Below are 19940 nucleotides of genomic sequence, written 5' to 3'. Positions count from 1 at the left end.
CCTCATAGTAGAAAGGAAAGTGAAGTATTGAAGAAGGCTGCATGAGGCAATGAGGAGGACGTCAGAACCCCATCATTGGAGAAATTGGTTTGTGCTAACATAGATCAAGGATTATGTAGGTATATTCCTTTGTGGAAGGCAGGTATAATGGTATAATGCTTTGTGATAGCAGGATTATTGGTTTTCCTTCCAGTCCTGTTTTTTCACAATTTAACATACAAATCCACGTGTGAATTTCTTCAAAGTTTAAGGAACAAAGAAGCTGCCTCAGCCAATCGTATTGTTAAACATGTGTCAGCTGCAAAATTCTTATCCAGCTACTTACAAATATAGAAATGTTAGAAAATGCCCTGTTTGGTCATAGCAATGTCCCTTCCAGCTCAGTACTCTGCCTCTGACAGAGGCGACAGAAGATGCTCTTTGTGGGCAGCACCGAAACCTGGCCACTTTCTGCAGACTGATACTACACCTCCAACACCCCAATAGATGTTTAAGGGAATATTTCAACCTGCTCCTTTTCATGTCCATTATGGATATGTTTTTGACCTTTTATCCATCAATTCCTCTAATCCCTTTTAGAACCATTTGCCTCCCCACTACAGCAAGCTCCAGGAGCTCACTCCCATCCTGCAGAGGAGCTTTCCTTCATCTGTTTTACATTCATCTCCTACCAGCATCACCGAGTTCCCCACAGTTCTCATATTTTGCAGTTTGGCAAACAACACTTCTGCATTCCTTTTTTAAAATCATGAAGGCAGTGGATGAACCTCAGTCATATCCTGGAGGTGCCAGCCTACCCTGCTCCAAACTGCAGACTTGCAGCCTTTCTCATCCCTCCATCAAGGCCAACTGCTCCCTCACCAGGCAGTTTCACTTGCTCTTCTCTACTTCCACTGTGTCCTGGAGCTGTGAGACCAGAGCTTCATGCTGCATTCAAGCTTTTGGGTATCAGCATTTTGTTCTGGCGTGCCTTTGACACTGACAAGTTGTTGCTCCTTGGATGTTTCTCAACATACAGGCTTAAAATAAATTCTGTTGAACCCCGTAAAATAATTTTGGAATTCTGTCACCATTCAGTGAGGTTACAGGCTAGCCATACAATTAACTTGTGTAATGTTTGGCATAAATAGAAAAAGTCAGCGAAAATATGTACCATATGGGTGCAGTGAGCTGTGACATTTTAAGAAGTGCAGAACACAGCAGCAGAGATGTTTTGTAACTCACATAGTTAACTAATCCACTTCTAGTATACCATTTTGCACTGTGTGTAGCCAGCAGATTTAGGGAGAAAGTTGATGAGATTGAGGCATTTGCCTTCTGTTGTGCATAATGAATCCTGTAATAGTAACGTAAATAATTTAAAGGAACTGAAAAACTTTTCCTTAATACCTGATTAAATGTCTCACATACCACCCAGGTCTTCTATGATTCAAGAAGAAAATTTCAATACGCTACAATCTGATGTAGACTAAAAAACTAGGCAACATAAGAAAAGGGAGATCACCTACCCCAGTAATATAATGCAGAAGACATTTTGGACAGAAATTAGCACAGTCCTTTGCTGGCTTTGCTGCAGAACCCAGATAGATCACATTACCAGAATATCTTGTCTCAGCAATTCTCCACACAGAACACAGCTAAAAAACTTTTTTTTTTCCTTTAAAAACCCCAAAACAAAGTTAAATCACACATTTTTTTCACACAGTTTTGCAGATGACTGTGTAAATACTTCTTTAATGTAACTGTAACTCATCTTTGATGTCAGGATTGTTCAGCAAAAATTATGGGGACTGTCTCTAACGTACATTAGAAATTGGGCTCCTTTATCTCCCTTTGCGCCTTCACATGTGAGAACACCCTGATTTTTAGAAGTGCTGAGTGATCAGTAGCTTCCATTACTTACTTGACTAAAAAGGCTGCCTCAAGGCAGGCATTATTATTTTAAGATTATTTTTAAAGACATTGGATATTTTGGAGCAAGTAGAAAGCTACATAGTGGGAGAAACTAATTCTAGTCTGGATGTACCTGTTGAAGAACTCTTCAGTTCAATGAAATGGCTGGCGATGAACGACTCCCATTTTGTTCACAGAAGTGCTGAGCTGTTTGGCACCAGGGAAGGTTTCATAAAGCCGCATTTTTGATCATGCATAGTCTCAGACTCAGTGAACTGTATTTATCCATTTGCTCATCCCTCTTTAATAAATATGGGAGAAGAGCTCAGCCAAAGAAAAAAATATTAGAATAAGGTTTTTCCTCATTTTTTTTCCTTCAAATATATTTTTTCCTTCCCACTTAGATTGGAGAAATGAAATAAATGAAAGAAAATAGAAATTCAGCTTTGAAGTTTCATGCCTTGCCCAGTGTTGTAACATTGACAGTAAGCACACCCCATTACAATCAAATGGGAGTGGGACTGGCTTTTGAGAACCCGTGCATGTGCCATTGATCATTTCTCTTGGCTGAGTTTCTCCTTCTTGTTTCTCATTTTGAAGATGGAGATGGAAGTCTCACAAATATGAAATAATTTTTTCTTTGTGTCTTCCATATCTTGCATGCAGACTTACTAAGTGTGAGAAAAACTTGCATGTTCTTGCATTCAGAGCCTCTGTATCAGCTTGAGGTTAATAGGTTGAGCCCATTGAAAGGAGCAGAGATTTGCACAGGCCCCACACCACAGTCTGCTGTACACCATCTTAGAGAACAACCTGGATTTTACAGCAGCAGATTTTACTTTGTGCTGGCAGAGTACACCTGATGCCATGAAAACCTTAGTAATGTGTATTGACAAAAGCAGCAGTCTAATGTAGTGTGCCTCTAGAAAATCACTCTTGTTGCAATCCTGCGAGTCAGTGCCAGATAACCAGGGAGGGGGGTAATAGAGCAGAGCGTTTCTTTAAGCTTAAGCAGCTTTGAAGAATATTTGATCTAAGAAGAGAACAAAGATGAGGCTGGGTCAGCCAAGGGCTCAAACCCTCCTGAGGGGCCAGTGCATCAGAAGAGCTTGATGCAGCCCCAGGAGCAGACACTTATGCAATAACTTGCCCAGAGGGAATACTTAGCCCTAACCAGCTGGGTAATCTGAAAGCAGGTTTTTTCCTTCTGGGTTATGTACGTTCCAGCTGCTTATATAACGCTGGGTAGCTGCAGAAAGGTCATTCTCTCACCCTTGAAAACAAACACTGGAAGCAGCGGTGTGAAAACAGTGGCTGCTGCCATGGATGATGCTTAGCCTGGGACCAGGAACACACAGGGACAGGTCATGGGCAGGGAAATGCTGCTGCTGGGAAAATGCTGTCCAGTGGTGGCGGGGAAGAGGAAGTTGCAGCTGGGTGGGGAAGCAGCTGGGTGTGGGGGAAATACCAGTTTGAGAAACTGGTCTTGTCTTGGAAAACTCCCCTCAGAAAGCAAGGGATGGCTTTGCTCAGATACCGGATTTGGAAAATGAATCACTGTGGGTTAGCAAAATGTATATACGGCTGTTACAACTCAAAGCAAAGCTGTGCTTTCCTGCAACAGTCAGAAGTACATAAAGTGAAAACAAATGCTGAAGCATTCAAAGGAGGCTGCAGGGGCACTATCTGTAATCACGTACCCAGCTGAATCTGCACCCTGCGCTTACCACTGGTTGATTTCCAGAAGTGCGCTGAGCTATCACACCCACCGAGGGCTGAAATCCCAGATGCAGTGATGTGGGGGTCAGGAGTTTTGCTGAACATTTGTGGGTGAAGTGATCTGGTTACGCTGTGCAATTTCTGCGCTGTTTGTTTTTGTTCAAGGAAGTTCTACTTGAATCACAAATGTGTTTCTGTTCATATATATTCAGCAGCAGAACCTTTTAAGATTTTTTTTTCTTTCTTTCTGGTTGAGGCAGGGCTGCAAATGCTTGTTTCCCTTCTTCACCTATGTTTATTCTGTGCTACCATGCTTACTTGCAGAAGATGTTCCTGACGCAGACCAGGATAATGATAAGCTGACCAAGTCCCCGCCTCCTCCACCTCCACGCCGCAGTTACCTGCCGGGGTCAGGACTGACCACAACGAGATCAGGAGAGGTCATCTATACAGCCAGGAAAGAGGCTGCTGCTGTCAAGGTTTGATGATTCAGACTCTAGGCAATCAGATTGTTGATGAATGGCTGGCACGGAGGCACATTCCCAGGCTTGGGCTGTGTCTATAAACCACAAAATAAGTTGAGACAGAGCTACGTCCTGGAGAGCTACTGAAGCTGCCTAGCAGGAAACACTGCTGTTAAGCCAAATGATCAAGTAAGGTTTTATCAGTTTTGTTTACAGCAGTCAGCCTTGCTGCACTGATCTCCTAGCAATACAGAAGGCAAGTCACAAGCTGCTTTCATTTAGAGTTGTAAGATTAAAAATAAAAAAGCATGCCTTAAACAGATGGGGAAGATCAGCTCAGAGTTGAGAGCATTTTTTCAGAAATGTTCCAAATTAGTTTTTCTGGGCTTCCTTTTCCCATTCGTTCTGTCCCCTGAAGGAAGTGGAGGGAAGCCCAGGTGAAGAAGCTGTTAATCCTACTCATGTGAAGTAGCAATATCTGCTTAAAAAGGAAGCGGGACCTTGCCACAAGTCCTTTTCAGTGCTGAATTTACTGTGTTTGCTTTTCATCAGAGGGCTCAATTATATTGGCTGTCTGTGCTTTTTCATGCCTTTGTAGGAATGCAGTGAAGATGCTGGGCAAGTAGCACAATCCAAAACCCCTAAAGAGGATCAGACATTGTCTCGGAACACAGGGCTTGCTGTAGCATCTGCTGTAAAAGATGAAGAGGAAGAGGAAGGAGATAAAATAATGGCAGAATTACAGGTAGGCCTTTGCATTGCACATGCACAAGTATACCCTTTGGTAATCTGCACTCAGTAACACTTCTGGGGCCTCAGCACAATTTCCAGCTCTGAACATGAAGGAAAGTAGGTCTGCCAGTCTCACCCAGTTCCACATTTTGTGCTGGGTTGTACACATTTAGCAAGCACCACCCAAATTTTGTTCAAGAGTTCTGGAGCCGAGAAAGTGCTCAAGAATGCAGAGGTTGCCACTGGAGAACCTCTCAAGACACACAAAGATGGGTCAAGTAAAAAACTGGTGTGTGTTTGTTGTGGTTGCCCCTGGCATAGAATTTCTCACAGTCCCAGACACACAAGGTACTGAGAGTCCATCATTTGTATTAACACTGGTGGGAATGGAGAATAGGGGTGTGCTCCTGGTGAGCTGTGTTCACTTGTTCTGTGCCATGGCCCAGTGTTTTCTGCAATGTTTGGCCATTGAATCACCTGCTGTTCCCTGCTGTGTAACTAGTGTATTACTCTGCTAGTGGTATAGAAGTAGTGCTCTCTCGCTGGTCCTTCACTTGACAGCACATAGGCTGGTTTAGCACAGTGATTGTGATGCTACAGTAAAAGCCAACTATTCCAGCTGCCATCAGTGAGTCCCAGCCTCCTGGGGCACCCTCTGTCCTCTTCCATGTCCTCAGGAGGAAAGGAGATGTGGATCATCTTAACTGGATCGTATAACTTCTGATGTTTGTGATGGCTCAGGGCACTGTCATGGCATGAGATGTTCCCTGCTGTCCACCAAAAGGCAGGTTTGGTGCTGCCACAGGAGTGTTTGCAAGACAGGTGTGGATATTAAGCAGTGACTGTTTTGTATGATGAGCGCGCCCTGCCCCTCTGCTCAGTTTTCACCCACCAGAGCATCAAACAGCTGGTTTGCAGAGAGCAAGAGCAAGGGTTTACCCTTGTCCCCCATTTGTGTGCTAATGTCTAACGAGACAGGGAAACTCTGGGCAGTGAAATTGTCTCATTGTCTGCTGTCTCAGGGAAAGCATCAACTTGCAGCAATGAAGTAGAGATGGAAGTCTGTGAAGGGAGACTGAGGGGAGCTGTGGAAGAGAAATAGGCTTGGTAGACCAACAAGAAATGAGTGTTTAGATGCTAGCTTTGAGGATAAGCAATGTTCATTTTAAACAATAATCAAAATACCAGGTACCTCTTAGAAGGCTGACAGGGTGCCATGTTTTAGAAAGGTCAAACTGTTTGATCCAGGAGCTACAAACTGATTAGTCTGATACCAGTCATAGGCAGAGTGGGAAAGCCAGGCTTGGGGTTCAATTAATGAAGAACTAAAGGACAGACATACACAGTGGTTCTTGTTAACACAATGTAATGGAACACAGGGCTGTTCAAAGAAAACAACACTCTTTGATCAGGTAAATGGTTAGACTGATTAAACTTACATGGAGCACTGGGTTCAGCTCTGGGGCTCCCAGCACAAGGAGGACATGGACATATTAGAACGAGTGCAGAGGGCCACGAGGATGATCAGAGGCCTGGAGCACCTCTCCTATGAAGACAAACTGAGGGAGTTGGGGTTGTTCAGACTGGAGAAGAGAAGGCTCTGGGGAGACCTTACAGCGGCCTGCCAGTACCTAAAGGGGGCCTACAGGGAAGCTGGGGACGATCTCTGTGTCAGGGGGTGGAGTGATGGGACAAGGAGTAATGGTTTTGAGCTAAAAGAAGGTAGGTTTAGATTAGATTACATACAAGGAGGAAATTCTTCACTCGGAGGGTGGTGAGGCACTGGCACAGGCTGCCCAGAGAAGCTGTGGATGGCCCATCCCTGAAGGTGCTCAAGGCCAGGCTGGATGGGGCTTTGGGCAGCCTGGTCTGGTGGGAGGTGTCCCTGCCCATGGCAGAGTGGGTGGAATTTAATGATCTTCAAGGTCCCTTCCAACCCAAACCATTCTGTGATTCTGTGATTCTATGATAAAACTGAAATGTATATGTGTAAACATTTTTGTAAATCATTTGATCAACTATCATACAGCATTCTGATTAAAATCTGGCACCATGGAGTATACAAAAAAAAAAAACCAACCTCAAGAGGATTGAGAGCTGTCTGGTTCTGAAAGTGTTGCCCTCAGTGCAGGTGTATATAGTGAGATCTGGAGGGGTCAGCTACAGGCCCAGTGCCACTCTGAATTTTCATCAGCAGCCTGGAAATACATTTAAAATCCTTACTCTTAAAATCAGATTAAATCTTAAAACTGGTGATGTATGAGAGCAGGGATACGATAGCAATCACTTGATGATGCATTTGAATTCACTGAAATGTACAGTCTGCATGAGAAACAACAAATACAGGCCAGACCACAACTGCATGTCTTGGGAAGGAGCAGGAGTTGCAGTAACAAGTTGAGAGGAGCTCCCAGGTGAATGCTGTTGCCACAAAGTTAATGTCTGCTTTAGGTGTAGATGTGAGAACAGGTAGTGTTTTTATCTCTGTGTACAGAGGATCAGTGAGGTCAGCGTCCATGACTGTGTCCGCGCATCACCTATTTAAAATGGGTGTTAAGAATATAAAGGTTCAGAAGAGACCTGAGTACACTGTGGAGGTACTTTCATGGGAAGCGCCTTTTTAATCTAGCAGAAAAAGGCATAATAATCAGCTGCTGAAGCACAAACATGGACATTCAGATAGATATTTCAGAGCAAAGGTGATATATTAACAAATTACCAAGGGACATGGTGAATTCTTCTAAGGTCGGAAGGACTTTGGGAATGCCTTTGTAGATGAACTCAAAAGCACACCATTGGTCTCATAAATGGGTAAGCTGCGGACAGTCCATACTGTATATTACAGGGGGAGTAGGACTACTTGTTCTAAGAGTTCTGTCTTAGATACCCTAATCTGGAAACACATAAAAACATGATGTAATGGAAAACCAGCAGAAACTCTGCACCGTGATTTTTTTGTACTGGATTTTTTCATTATTTTTCTCTCTCTGGTTTTACATAAACATGCAAGAAATATGAGACGAACAATTTTTAATTTTGATGAGTTTGTTTTTTTTTTTTAATTTTGATTCTAGTCTGTAGTCTGGGCTATTAATTTCATGAGAGTTGCCAGGAATTAAGTAATTTCCATAACAAATGGCATACAAATATAATCTTCTTGTGTTTCACGTTGTGTTTGACTCCCATAAGCACTCCTGCCTCATTCCCCTGGCTGGCAAAGATGTCCCACCTGTGCATCCCACTGGTGGCAGCCAGTGGCAGTAGTGACATGCAGAAATCCCAGTGATGTACATGTGGAGCCAGGACTGTGCAGTAGTGACAGTGATGGTTCTGCTTCTCTGTATCTGGGAGCCAGCTGGGTAGAGAAACCCAAAGGAAATGGAAAGAGGATAGCAAAAGGGCTGAAAAGTCCAGGCTCTGTCCTGGGGTAAACACAGTGGGAGGCCAGTGGTCTCCAAGCCCATATGTTGGGCTGTTTCCAGAGCAGGAGGAGCCTGAAGGGGACTGCCACCATCTGGAGCATGAGTGAAGGCTGTGGTAGAGACACATCTGAAGTTTTAATAACACTGTGTGGGGAGCTGTGTAGCTCTTGCATGATGTGCAATGAAACCGGCAAATGTGGTAGCTGAGTGGACAGCAAGGGGTGGGTAAGAGGTATTACATGCCTTCTTTTCTCATTTATTCACCGTGCTTGCGGAAGTGGAGGCCTGCTGCTTCCACTTCTTCCTCACCTTTCTGCAGGCAACAGACAGACCACTTCCAGATAACAAAATCTGGAAAATACATGTCAGTGGTGCTCGTCCTATCCATGGAAACAGCAAACTCTTGCTAATACTCACTGGGAATGGTGGTGAGAAAGCATGAAGGGAGCACAGGAAAAGTGCCTGAGGACAGTAAATGGAATAAAGTGAGCTGAGCTTTGGGCTTTGTTTATTTTAACACATAAAACTTCAGGTTTCGTCATTAGGTGATGTGTGGTCAAGGCCAAAATGTGTCTGATAAGGATTCTGAGGAGGTATCAATCTCCAGGAAGTGGGTACTGTTCCAAGCCTAACGTTTGTCAGACTTCCTAGTGAAGTTTGGGTAGTTTGCAGCACCACTGTGTGCCTTCATTGCCCCATCAGGGGATGTTGAGGTCAGTGTGATGAGTTTGAGTATGGTCTTGGCAGATTGGTGGGTATGCCCTATTTGTCTTAGTCACATAGTCTAAATCTACTACGTAATAAAGTTGTAAATAATATCAAGCTGCTGTGCATGTGAAAAACAAATGCTCTCTTTGTAGCTGGTCATCGCCAGACATTTCTGTGTAAAAGCTACTTGGTCTCCTGATAACCTGCAGTATTTATTTCCTAGGCTTTCCAGAAGTGCTCTTTTATGGATGTAAACTCAAACAGTCATGCTGAGCAGTCCAGAAATGATACACATGTTAAAGACATAAGGCCTGGGACTTTAATGCATCACAAGGAAAAGAAGGTAACAAGTGGCGTTTGCAAACATGCCACCCGGTCTTGGCATAACCTTCTTTCCTTACTTTAAAACTAATCTTACATCTTGTGTCCTGTTCTTTCTAACCCCCAACAACCACTGCCCAGTGGTTTCCTTCTTTTTATCCCACTATGGGTCAGAAACACTCGGGTGGAGTGTTATACTGATGTACATTCTGCGTCTCATCAGCAGTTACACAAGGGTTGCATGAGGTTTTAAGACTCTGGGAAATCAAAGTTAAAAGAGGATCCACCAGTTTCCTCTTCAGAGATGCTCTTCTCAGAAAGTCCTTCCAGTGCTGTTCTGGCAGTGGATGTTAAATCATCTCTCCTAGGTCTTGTTCTTGTTTGGGGGAGAGTTAGTGGTTCCTTTCAAGAGCCACTTCAGAGATTTTGTGCTTTATTTTCTTCATTTGTCAATCCTAGTTATTAGATATTCAGAAATCCCATTCAGTTTACTGGAAGACAGAGTCAAGGTGGACGGGCCAAATTCACCCTCATGAAAGTTAGGGCCCAAAAATTCACACATGGACATGAACCCGTGGGACTTACAAGAAATGCCACGTGTCTGGGTCCGTAGCCAAATTGGGGTAGATTTCACAGCTTTGTCTGGACTGGGGATGTCATTTGAGTTGATTGGCACTAGTGGGCAGCCAATATGCAAGATGAAGAATAGGACAAACATTGCTGCCTTTGCAGACTTCTTTTTCCAGTTTAAGGATAATTAATTGAATCATGGTTGGGTTTAGGTGGTCATGCAGGCATGAGAGCTTGTTAGCCAAATGCCAGTTCGCAATGAAGTGATGTGGTGGGGAAGAAACCACAGCTTTTCAGCACAGCATTTCAACTTCGTAGTGCTTTGTTGTGACTGTGTGCAAGGTGGAAATAGCAGTAATACCTTCTCCGGTGCACCTTCATGAGTATGAGTAAATCCTCCCCAAGGTTTTTATTGCTAACATTGCACTTCATCCTCCTTCAACAGAAACTGAGGAAGGAGAGGAAAAAATGTCTTCGGTAGGTCCTAAAGGCAGGGAAGAACCCAGTTGCCCTAACATAACCATGGTGAGCTGCGTCCGCACAGAGCATTGCAGCTCTAAAGCAGATGGTGACCCCTAGATGTTGGTGTCTGATATTTAGTAGCATCAAATGCCCTCCCCAGCAAAGCCACTGCTGCCAGGGCTGAGCACTGAACACAAGGGCTTGGCTTGGAGCTGCTCAAACAGCACTTCTGGTCTAAAGCTGCAAACACTTGGCTGGGTGCGGGCACAAGTTCATGGCATTGACTAAGAGGAAAAGTTGCTTTGTTGTGTAGTGTATGGCAGTGTTGTGGAGGCGAAAGAACAAACATGTCCCTGTCAGTACTGGTGTCAGAATAAGATCATACTGTTACATCAAAATCTGGGTTACCACTGAAGACACCACACATGCTGTAGCACAGATGTCTCTTTGAAAGGTGCTGCCAAGTAATTGCCATAAACTGCCATTTATTGGAAAACAGTCCAGGAAATTAAGGTTAATGAGAACCGATTTTGTCATCTCACATGACAGAGTGGTTTACTGACTTTGAATATGGAGCCTTGTGGTCATGGTGAACTCATAGAGGAATGAGATGTTTTTCTCTTTGAGAAAAATGAGGTGTTTTTCTCTTTTTAGTAGAAAGGCAACAACTCATAAAACGAGGTATGTTGTACAATGACACCTTGAGATGTTGCACTGATGCTTGGAACAACCGCAACTTGCTAAAAAAAATATAGAGAAGTGGGAATTCAGTCACAGAGTCAGGGTAGCCAGGGGCAACGAGTGCCATTAAATGGACTGGCTTAACTCTGGGATTTGCTCTGGCAGGTAATGGGACTGCTTCAGCAGGTCTGGGCCTGAGGTGACCACAGGCCCTGGTGTTTTATTCTTACACCCCCTCTCAACACGACATGCAGGTGGCATCAGCCTGCGCAGCAATGCCTCGCTGGTTGTGGCTGGTTTATGCGAGAGCTCCTCTTTCTTTAGAAATATGAGGGACTTCGAGGGAGTCTCGGAGCAGCTGCAAAGACTTGTTACTTCTGATGTGCCTTCAGTAGGACTGTGACTCTGATTTACTGCTAACTTTCTTGTTCCTGAGTTTTGATAAAAGTTCTTCTGTATAAGATGCTTACACAGTGTATAAGAAAATATAACAACAGACGTAGAAAATGTACCTTGTGAGCTCCTGTATGCATTGGAAGTACATGCACTAGCCAACCTGTGGATTTCTGTACCGTCGCTCATTCATCTCAGCTGGAGAGTGACTCTCCTGGCTGACCTTCTGCACATCTTGAAGCTAATATAAGTATAATCCCTCCTTCGTGCTTGTTAAGAGTCAGTTTTTATTCTCAAGCCATGCCTTTGGCTTACTGCCTTCAGTCACCTGATGCCAGATTTGTTTCCTTCCTAGCAAACCATCCTTTGACTGTAGGTTTCTCTCTTGCTGTGGTCACAGATGTGGTGTCTCTTCAGGTCATATCCTCACCCTGATGATTGGTGTTTATCCTAAGCTGCCACTAGCACTCAGCAAAGCAAACCAGAAATAATAAATAAAAAAAAAGAGCCTGGTATAATGAAACAGCATCTCCAGGAGACCTCATTTAAAACTAAAGAAAAAGTGTCCCTGAAAGTGTAATTGCTGGGACCATTCTGCTTTCAAGCCAGAGGCTGACCTCTCTGCATGCTGGTCAGAGTTGCTTCTAAAAACGAACGTAGCTCGTTTGTCATTCTGCACTCCTAAGGGTGCTGCAGGGTGCCACTGGTAATTCTGAAAGGAGAACTTTTAAGCTGCAGTAGGGATTTAGAAATGCTTGGACTGTGGCCATACTAACCGTGATAGAGCAGCACGGCTCAGGTGTGAGCAACATTAGAAGCAGCAAGATGTTGTAATTTGAACATCAGCTTTATCCAGGAGAAAACCTACTTTCAGGGGTATCCAGACTGTCATTTGGTGCTGTGATGAGCTGGCAAGCCGGAGCTCCCTGCAGTCAGCCCTTACAACCAGTCTCCCTTTGAAGTGTCCCAGCTGAACGTGCTCAGATACCATGAACCTTTCAACTTCAATCTTATACAAACTAGGTATTTTTTTTTAACTGAGAGGTAAATGGGCCAAGGTAGCACTGTGCTGGAAATAAGGTAACTAGCATGCCTTGCATGTGCTGGAGGCCTTGTTAAAACAGGAGCCCTAGGTAACGAGCCGTGCTGGCCACATGCATAGCACAGAGCAGTAACGTCTTGCGCTGCTCTGCCAGAATCTGGGATTTTGCCCTGCAGAAATACAGGAGTCAGATGACAGCTTCAGACATGCCTCTGCAGCAGTAAACAGACTGGTGAGTTCACAAGGTCTGCGCTTCCCCTGAGAATATGATGATTAATTTTTTGGGGAAAAAAAAAAAAAAAAAAAGTCCTGTAAAAGTTACAGCCCTGAATAACTGAGTAATCCGACTTTCCCCCTTAGGTGTATGGGGCTACAACAGGATCTCCCACAGATAGTGACCATCCTAAAGAGAAGAGGGAAGGGAAAACTGACGAAGAATTGGGTTCTGATTCATCCAGCACAGATGACAGTAAAATTGGCTTTTCAATGAATGACAGTCCTACCTTTAGCAAGGGTTTGTTTGTAGACAGTAGAGACTATTCTAAGAAAAACCTCCAGAATACGAGCACAAACCTGTCTGGCGTCAGTTTGCCAGAGGACGAAAAACGAAGAGGGGCTCAAGATATTTTAGGATCCCATTTTCCAGCTGTCGAACCAGGAAAACAAAACCCGAGCTACAGACTCTCACGAGACGCTTGCCAGGCCCTGCCGCAGGGCGAAGCCCCGCAGAGCACGGGCAGGCGCGTCCCCGTCAGCAGCGTTGCTCCTCTGCCGAGGCACCCGCCGGAGGCTGCGGGACCCCCTCCTTCCGCACAGGAGCAAGAAGCTCCCGCAGCCACCAACAGTCAGGTCGTGCTGAGACCCAGGGTGGCGAGAAGTAACAGCACTGAAGAGATGGACTCTCCGGCTAGCTCGCCGAGCGAGGACAGCCCTCCCCCAGAAAATATCGCCTTCATGATCACCAAAACTGCCGTCCAGGTCCTCTCGAGCGGGGAGGTCCACGACATCGTCAGCCGGAAGGGTGGCGATGTGCAGACGGTCAACATCGATGCGAGGAAGGACATGGCATCGGAGAAAGGTATCCCAGAAAGCGCGGAAGGCGAGGAGCCCGTAGTCTGCCTGGACAAAAAGCCCGTCATCATCATTTTTGATGAGCCGATGGATATCAGGTCAGCCTATAAGCGGCTCTCTACGATTTTTGAGGAATGCGATGAGGAGCTGGAGAAAATGATGACCGAGGAGAAGATAGAAGAGGAAGAGGAGGAGGAAGAAAATGAAGTGCGTGGCATTTCTAAGAGTCAGAAGGAGGAGCCGCCGGTACTTAATGACAGGAAAGCGATCGCAGAGTATTCGGCAGCTCACGGCCTCAGCGAGCAGTACGTGTTCAGCCTGCAGTCTTCCTCTGACACTGCAGACACCAGGTCTCCTGCAGAGCAGGAGAGCACAAAGACAAATTTCAGCAAATACAGTCAGATATACGGGCTGCACACCGAAGCAAACTCGGACTCTGCTGATCAGTTTGGGAGCAGGCAGGATTCCAAGAAAAAATTTAAGTTTAAATTCCCTAAAAAGCAGCTGGCTGCGCTGACGCAGGCAATACGTACGGGAACCAAGACTGGGAAGAAGACCTTGCAGGTCGTGGTTTATGAAGAGGAGGAGGAAGACGGGACCCTCAAGCAGCACAAGGAAGCCAAGAGGTTTGAAATCACCAGGTCTCAGCCTGAGGACACCGACAGAAGTCCTCCCGGGAAGCAGGAGGCCCCCCCCGGCGCTGCAGTGCCCCTGTCTAGGACTGACGAAATTCGGCAGAACACGTACCGAACGCTAGACAGCCTTGAGCAGACCATAAAGCAGCTCGAAAACACCATCAGTGAAATGAGCCCCAAACCTATCCCTGAAAGCACATACAGCTCTGAGGGCAGCACTGTCCCCTTCTCTGCCCAGATAGTACCAGAGACCCCGCCCCGAGAGCTTGTAGTGCTGGATGAGAGCCATGCTGCTGTAGAGCCCCCTGCGCCCATCCCAGCCACTGCACGTAAGGTACCTTAGTGCGACAAATCGAAACCCCAGCTGCTTTCTAAAATCTGCAATAATCACCATTAAACAAGAGGGTCTTGTGATTTGTTTGCTTCCTCTCAGGTGGCTTGTTCGGGCTCCCCACGAGGTGTCTAACAGCTAATAGCCCGTCGGGTTGGTTTACTTTGCTGCTGATTGGTGATGGGCAAACGCAGGGGAGCTGGGTCAAATAATCTGCTGTGTGACATGACGAGCGGCACTGACACGAGATCCAGTTTGATCAGTAGTTTGAGCAGTTTTCCTCCGTTTGATTCTCGAAATTAACACCTGTGGCGTGAAGCTCCTGAACTTCTCCCTGCATGTAGCCCTGCGGCTTTGTTTTGGCGCATGGTGTGCGGCCTCCCCCGGGAGCACGCCGGTGCTGATGGCGCCTCTCCTTGTCTCCCCCTCCCTGCCCCTCCGCTCCTTTCCACAGGGCCCCGGCGCCGCCCCGCAGACGAGCAGGATGCCGGTCCCCATGGCGTCGAAAAGTAGGCAAGGAAGCACGGAGAAAGCAGGCAAACAGCACAAGCTGCAGGACCCACGCCAGTACAGACAGGTAGTTTTACCCTAACCCTGGTGTTTGGATGGACATTTCATGTTGTTTGTTTATTTAAAACCTCCAGTAACTGACTGTGATGATACCAAATTATGGATGCCTGTCTTTCGAGCGAGGTCTAACCGGACGTCCTGGAGCCTGGGGGCATGACCGTATCTACTGACCTTTTCACCATGCTTGTGCATGCCTGTCTGCAATAAAACACCTGCTGCTTTTTGTTGGGTTTTGTTTTTGTTCTGTTTTTTAACCCGTGGTGTTCAGCTGTAACGTTCAGATGTCGACTACCTGCTCACTTCCCCTCCGGTAAGCGCGGCAGTTCCTTAGGACGAGGAATGCTCCTGCTCCGAGCCTTGCCAGGAGGCCGTGGACACTAACCTGTCGGTGTACTAGGTGGCAGTAGCTGCACATTAACTCTCCAGCCGGACATGTCTAGTCACACGTTAATAACCCAGAAGCATGGCCAATGTAGTGAACGGTCTGTAAACCCTAGATTGCACCTCCTCACGAAAGCTTTGTCTGCTCTCTCGCTCTCTCTCTCTCTCGCTCTCTCTCTCTCTCTCTGCATCTTTCGTTGTGCACTTTGGGGTTTCTACCAGGTCCAGTCCACAGCTGCCAGACTTAGCTCAGGCCTCAAACTGTTAATTCTTACTCTCTGTAGGGCTATTTTCCCAGGTCCTGTTGATTTATCGTGTTACTGGCTTTCTGACAAACTGTCTCCTGCCGTCTTTATTTGCAGGCTAATGGAAGTGCTAAGAAAGCTGGTGGGGACTATAAGGCTACTTCCCCCACCCTACCTGCTTCTAAGATCCCTGCCTTTTCTCCCGCTTCTGGGAAAAACAGCTCTGCCCCTGCTCCTAGCGGTGACAGCCCTAACCCCCCCAATCCACCCGCTAAAACATCCCTGCCCTCCTCTAACCTCCTCGGCCCCCAGACAGGGCGCATAACGTACTCCACCTCCCTCATCCCCTCTGTCGCTAACGGCTCCTCCAAGCTCCAGAGCCCCGCTCACACAGGGAAAGGCCACCAGCTCTCCTTCTCGCTGCAGACCCAAAACGGCCGGCCACCCCCTCCTTCCTCCTCTACCTCCCCTCCCTCCTCTACCTCCCCCACTTCACTGACCCAAGGTGTGAAGAGCATCAGGACAATCCACACGCCTAGCTTCACCAGCTACAAGGCGCAGAACGGCAGTGCCAGCAAGTCCACCCCGGCCAAGGAGCCAGCCTAAAGGCTACGCGCAGCGCACGTCCACCGAGGCTTTTTGGTCAAAGAGCTGCAGCCAATATCTTAACCAGGGAGCATAACCAGTTTGTGTTTTTTTTTTTTTTTTTTTTGCTGTACTGCTGGAGGCTTAATACTAATCACGTGCTAAATACTGAGTTACTACACTAGATTAGCGTGGAGCTTTTTTTGTAAACCTTTTATTGCTGTTGTACTGATAACAGAGCGTTTTCTTCCTATAGGCAGCACCTCTGACAAAAAAAAAAAAGTGTGAAGGTGTGTGAGTGAACTCGAGTGCGTGTGCACAGCGGTGTACTGAGCATGGGGAAATGTATGGTGAAAAATTTAGTAAGTTGTTTTGTATAAAGCTATTTTTCATTATGGGGACTAGACGTGAACAGAGATATACTAAAGTGTGATTCTACACAACTGTAAAACAAACTAAAATATTTTTCTTTTATTTTGGTGTTATTTAGCTTTGTTACAGATTTCTATTTTTGTCAACAAGTGTCATGGTTCCTTTCAAGATCTTTTTGCCAAAACATTTTGATACTATTGTAATGTACATTTGAAAGTAGTATGCTGGACAGTAAACCTCTACACCAGAAACAGAACAAGACTGCTCTTAGTGTGTATGAGGTAACTCAACCTATTGCACTGCCATTCAGATTATATTTAAGAATTTGCCAAGCCAAGAAAAAAATAAATTGTTTTACACATATAGAGGTAGTTGCTGATTAGTTTGGTTTGGTTTGTTTTTTTTTCCTTAGCTAAATCTACCCTTTTCCTTCAGTTTTATTTTACTGAGACCTGGTAACCCATTAATGTATTGCATTGTGGATTTTAAAATGTACACTTCTGTACTGTTCTGTATACTGGCAAACTTTTGTACATATCTATATATATATATATATATATAAATAAATAAATACTGTATGTGGCTGGGCACATAGAGTAGTTTTACCACACCAAAGTTAATTTTTATGCATGCTTTCAAAATATATATGGGGAAGGGGTGAGAAGGATGGGTATCAGTCAAATAGGAAAAAAAAGCAACAAGCTTGCATAGCTCATGGTTTTGTAAATAAATTTATTTGTATAACACCATAATGTAATATACAGAACTATGATAAGCAAAGATCTTTAAAAAATAAAGGGCTGCATGCTTATATTTTGTATTTTGTCACTAATAACTTTTATAGTGGTCTCAAGTAGCTATGTTTGCCTTAAAAAGAGAAACTATCAGGAACAAGATTGACTTTATTTTCCCCAGATTAATGCCAGACATCAGTAGTAATTTCAAATCAGAGTGTTTCAAACTTACCTGGACAACAGCTAATTCTGGAATGCCAGGTTAGAAAGGGAGCAAGAAAATAAAAAGCATACCTGAGCCTTTGAACCGACTGAATGAGGTATCCATCATCTCACCGACCTATTCTGGTTTCTCTCTGAGGGGGAAGCAGGAATTTTCTTGAAACTCACCTCAAGGCTGATCCCTTGGAGGGTGCTGCCCTTGCAGTGGGGGTAATTAAAGAATGTAAATGTTAAGTCACGCTTCACAAACACGACACCAAGTGACTCCCAGCAGCAGTTATGCTGTGCTATAGCCACCACTGGCATGGAGGTGAAGGGGACGTGCACACGGAGTGCAGGAGCAGGCTGAGAGCCCAGCACAAGCTGGGTGGCTCAGAACCGAACCCAAAAGTGTGTGGCACAATTTAGAGCACTCTGCAGTGCTGGATTTCAGCCAGTTCCCTCCCAGACTCTACAAAAAAGCTGCTGATCTGGTGCCCCAGCGAACCAATACTTCCTGAAAAATCCTAATATGCTGATACCTGATCCTCAGTGACTCCATGCAAGCAGGGGAGTCCTGGTGTTGACTGCCCCAACCCTTCTCCTCACCACAGCAGCACCTTCTCTGTATCTCAACTAGGCACTGAAAGCAGTTGTGTAAATGACTACGGGTCCCCACACAATCATGGAGCGTGCAGTTGAGGGTAAGGCCGTGCTGTACGCTGTTACTGCCATCACAGAGCATGCACAACAGCTGCTTCTGGCCTCAGCTACGCTGCAACGTGCACATGCTCCAGCAGCAGCTTCGTTTTGTGCCTCTCGGTGCCTCACCCTGTGCTGGGGGGCAGTCAGGAAAGGCAGCCCCCATTTCATTCTGCACATATCTCACCACCACAGGCGCTGCTGTCAGGACCACGGGGCAGTGCTGTTGCCTTTTCGAGGTGACAGCAGCCTCAGCTAGGGACAAGAGCCATCGCACAGCAACGACTGCAACAGGAGACTGGCTGGAACTGTTTTAAAAATCCAAATGCTGTCACTACCAACACAGTTCAATGCTTTAATTAATTCCCCTTTAGGTCTCAGCTTGGACCCATTTCTAATGATTTGCAGCTCCAAGCAATCTTCAGCTCTCAAGTCCTATTCAAGCCTACTTGAATACTTCGGATGATGATTTTTTTTGTTGTTGTTTTTTAAGGTGGGGGGGGGGGAGGCAAAAAGGTCACAAACTGAAAACCAAGAAATTATGCTTAAGCATTAAAAACAACAAAACTTTTTTACTGTAGGTGTGATCAGACACTGGCAAAGTGGCACAGAGAGGTTGGGGACGACCTGAGTGGTCCCAGCACTGAGCATCCTGCTCTAGCTGTGCCTGCCAGAGCCAGGGGTCCCCAAAGGTCCCCCAAAATCCCCAAAGGTCCCTGCCAACCTTAACTGCTCTGTGACTCCATGTAGCTCCTTGCAACACTCCACTTGGCCTCCAGAGGAGAAAAAAAAATAAAAAAAGGAAAAAAAGCATGAATGGTATAGGTGTAAAGTAACTGCTGTAAGAACAAGGCATAGTAATGGCTTCTAAAAACACCATCTCCACCACTATGCTGCTTGGAATTTCAGGTGGTCTCAGATTTTGTCGGTCTTCCAATAGCAGAAAAGCTGCAGTGTTTCCCTAGCCTGACGTGCTGGCAGAGCACCGCTCCATGTGCTGCTTCCTTTGGGTGACCTCTGTCATCACCTCTCCCCAATGCCCCTGACAGGTCACCCCTTGCAACCCCTACGGCAGCTCCATCATCCCTTCAAGTCAGGGGCTTCCCCAGAGCTCCCTTGCTCCTGCTCTGCCTGCCGGGTTGTCTCCTCCAACCCCTGATTCACATGGAAAGGGCAGGGAGCAGTGGGCAGGGAGCGGTGCCCTAAACCGCTGTGACCCCTTTCTTACAGCCCCACTGAAGTCCCTGACTTGTCCAGGCACCTGCAGATGGTCGGGGGTCCTACCCTGCGTCCAACTGCTCTGCAGCTTCCCTGCAGCACCAGAAGGCAGGAGGCTGCAAGCCTTTAAATTTGTATCCTGGAGCAGTCAGCCGGTGCCATCACGGTTTCTTTAAGATCTTCATTTTTCAGAAGTTCTTGTGTTCAAGCTACATAATACAACTTTTATGTTCTTATGGCTGGCAGCCATACACCTAGACTCGGGAGTTAAAATCATTAGTCAAGTCATTAAAATCATTAGTTGTAACAAAACTGAAAATTAAATCAATCCATCAACGTAGCTGTCAAATCAGGACGAGACTGCAGACTCCTAGAACCCCTGATGCACTTCTATAAGTACGTCGCTTCACCAGGAATCACCCTGCAGCTTGACCTTGACACTCTACACTCTAATAAGCTTCCGAGGCTAGTTATGGGACAAAACACAC

General features: G+C 45.8%; 1 protein-coding gene across 12 annotated transcripts in view; it reads left to right on the top strand.

Annotated features, from left to right (window-relative positions):
• The window catches only part of KIAA1217 (KIAA1217 ortholog), an 81976-nt gene extending 64571 nt beyond the window's left edge, over positions 1-17405 (top strand). For 8 of the 12 annotated variants that reach the window (XM_040546236.1, XM_040546243.1, XM_040546240.1 and 5 more), the window contains 6 exons: positions 3937-4091; positions 4675-4821; positions 9162-9281; positions 12768-14447; positions 14899-15021; positions 15758-17405. In XM_040546236.1, the coding sequence (XP_040402170.1) occupies positions 3937-4091; positions 4675-4821; positions 9162-9281; positions 12768-14447; positions 14899-15021; positions 15758-16246 (2714 nt within the window). In that variant the 3' untranslated portion in view covers positions 16247-17405. The other 4 variants (XM_040546242.1, XM_040546245.1, XM_040546246.1 and 1 more) reach the window with 4 other exon arrangements.
• The last annotated feature ends 2535 nt before the right edge of the window (positions 17406-19940 follow it).

This window comes from Cygnus olor, chromosome 2, assembly GCF_009769625.2.
Source record: "Cygnus olor isolate bCygOlo1 chromosome 2, bCygOlo1.pri.v2, whole genome shotgun sequence".
Taxonomy (NCBI): domain Eukaryota; kingdom Metazoa; phylum Chordata; class Aves; order Anseriformes; family Anatidae; genus Cygnus; species Cygnus olor.
Note: the sequence above shows the minus strand (reverse complement) of the source record. Positions and strands in the feature narration are given on the sequence as shown.